This window comes from Montipora capricornis, chromosome 5 (genome assembly GCF_036669925.1).
Source record: "Montipora capricornis isolate CH-2021 chromosome 5, ASM3666992v2, whole genome shotgun sequence".
NCBI classification, from domain to species: Eukaryota; Metazoa; Cnidaria; class Anthozoa; order Scleractinia; family Acroporidae; genus Montipora; species Montipora capricornis.
The window spans coordinates 19,524,294-19,526,793 of NC_090887.1; the positions used below are offsets into that span (position 1 = coordinate 19,524,294).

A 2,500-nucleotide genomic window follows, 5' to 3' on the forward strand; every position below is an offset into this window, starting at 1 on the left:
GTTGGATAGAACCACGTTTTCTGCAAATAGCGCCGTCATCGCTTTTCGTGGTTCGTTTTCAATTGAGTGTCGTAAAACAAATATCAAAAAGTAACTACTTCCAACAACCACAGCAGGTCCAAACAGCGCAATGAACCAATCAAAATTCATAACCATTCCAAGTAACCTGTTGAAAGCGCGGGAAAAAAAACGCGATTGGTTTTGGTCTTTCGTTTTCATTGGTTGATAAACTGGCGCGAGATTTAAACCAATCACTAAGCGTAGCAAATGCAAAGGCTATGCAAATCTTGACGTAATTGTGAGTGGTTGGTTCGTAGCATCTAATACATTATTCGTGAAAGCCTTCAGAAGTTGCCAGAACTTCATTTGGCGTGCGCGTAAATTTTTGCGCCGTATTTTTTTTGGCAGAAAAATCTTGTCAAGGTCAACCAAGATCATACCAATTTCTATCACTGGAAATTTCCATCGATAAGTTTTAACAATAAATTTAATGAAATTAATTCTAATCCTTGGTAGCACATAATTTGTTGGAAGAGAACATAGCTTCTTTTAAGTCAAGTTGTGTAAAAGAAATTACTACATATGAGGGAAAAGCTATTTGCCTGCCCTGTGCTTGTAATTTAGGATAATTTTTTCAGAAAGTATCATAAATGATAAATTTTAATGAGAATTTTAATTTCTTTAACACTAAAAGATCTTCCAGTTCACAGACATTCGTTGTAAGAAAAGAGGATTTTTTAAAGTGCACAGTACCCCCGACATGTTTTCCACTTAAAGAAAATATTACTGCAAATCTATTGGCAAACTGTCTGCCTCCTCTTCAAAGCGAGTCTACGCGTGAAGTTTTTGTGATGGTAATTAGTTCTACCAGAAACCCATAAGGGTTGAAACGTGTAACGCGCGTTCACAGCTTCCGAATATTCAGTGCTAAGTACCATATTTGGAAACCCCTCGCTCCAGTTAATGTCGCGCGAGAACATTGGTGGTATTGCGTCACGGTGTTCTGATTGGTTGAATGTTTCTCTCTTGTTGTTCCGAATATGGTACTTAGCAAATTGAATATTCAGAAGCTTGTTTCCCAGCACACAAGGGGCCGTTACACGTTTCAACCCTTATGGGTTTCTGATTCTACTTTACAATGAATGAAAACTAATTTTCATAAGAAAAACTTCACACTTGGATTCGCTTTGAAGTGGAGGCATACATGAACTCCATTCCTTACTTGACATCACAAACTAAACTTAATTAATTTTGAAGACACAAAGACAAAGCTCTTGGTTGGAAATGAACAAAACTTTGGCCAGCATTTTGCTTCCTTGCAAGGTCAGAGACAACGGACGATTTCACCAAAAAATAATGCCGATTTAGCCCAGAAAGTTAGAGTGTTTTTAAGGGAAACACTTCTACATTTTGTACACTTCAAGCAAAAATCAATGGTACAAGATGCTCACGATTATTGTACATAAAAGGAAATACCTTTTAAAATTATACCGTCGCATACCGAAGTATTTGAATCTGTAATGCAGAAAAACAGCAGAAGTTAACAGAAAATAGCGCATTCAACTGTACTGCACATTCTGTGAAATAAGCAACAGCGCATGCCAGTCACGTGAGTAGTAAACGGCATGACTATTTCCGGGTTGGGGGGTACGGCTGAGGCGTAGGGGGTAAGGCGTAGGGGGTGGGGGTAGGGGGTGAAGGGTACAATAGCTGAAACAACGGAATCCTTCACTAAAATGCTAACCTTTACATTTACCCGGCAGACTTCAGTGAAGTGCATCGATCAAGAACTAAGGAAATTATCATATTACTTCCTTTTTCGGAGAATAAAAGGAAGCTGTTGAATGTCAAGTTCAGCTTTGCTGATAATTGCAGAACACCATTATCTGTCTGCGTACGTGCCAGAGGTAAAGTATTTCCTTTCACTAAAGAAATAGCAAACATGCTTATATGATGCCAGCACATTTTACCTGATGAGATCTTGTTAAGTTCGCGCTTCGCTCTTCACAGCTGTTTACTTCCTTGATCTTGCAGATTGATCAGGACTTCAAGATTTCCGCCAAAGTTCCAAACGCTGTTAAAGGTAAGTACTCCTTTACATGAAATTAGTAGAACTCCACCAGCAAGAACCTCTTCATGAGCAAATTAAAAGCCTGTTCAGTGATAGGATTGATTACTTTGCTCCAACAAAAGTACCCGCAGTGTTGTTTGTAAAAAATTAAAATACTTTTTGTCAAAGCTTTAAACACTTGCAAATGTTAAAAACAGACCTAACTGTAAACGATAGCAAAGTTTCGGTGTCACAGGTTATGGCAATTTTATTCCTGGCTCGTTGATAAATCAAGACTGCATGATTGCCATCTGCCAGATCTTTAATCGATATTGGGACCAAAAAACAGAATACACAAAGAACTAGAGAAAGTAGGTTATGATAAATTAAACAAGTTGCAGGCTTCGGTCGTTCCGTTAACATTCTCAGAAGTCAAGAATAAATTAAGTA

At 38.2% G+C, this 2,500-nt stretch overlaps 2 protein-coding genes across 4 annotated transcripts in view; one reads left to right on the plus strand and one right to left on the minus strand.

Annotated features, from left to right (window-relative positions):
* Window positions 1-2,088, minus strand: part of LOC138048480 (uncharacterized) — a 12,724-nt gene extending 10,636 nt beyond the window's left edge. Inside the window, exons 1-2 of the mRNA XM_068894665.1 lie at window positions 1,971-2,088; window positions 1,477-1,515 (exon numbers count right to left, since the gene is read on the minus strand). Of these exons, the coding sequence (XP_068750766.1) occupies window positions 1,477-1,499 (23 nt within the window). The 5' untranslated portion in view covers window positions 1,500-1,515; window positions 1,971-2,088. The remainder of the gene's footprint in view (window positions 1-1,476; window positions 1,516-1,970) is intronic.
* LOC138048860 (uncharacterized) overlaps window positions 1,827-2,500 on the plus strand; it is a 7,830-nt gene continuing 7,156 nt past the window's right edge. Inside the window, exons 1-2 of one of the 3 annotated variants that reach the window (XM_068894968.1) lie at window positions 1,827-1,907; window positions 2,035-2,083. The gene's annotated coding sequence lies outside the window, so the exon portion shown is untranslated. Of the gene's footprint in view, window positions 1,908-1,929; window positions 2,084-2,500 lie in introns of those variants that run through there. The other 2 variants (XM_068894967.1, XM_068894969.1) reach the window with 2 other exon arrangements.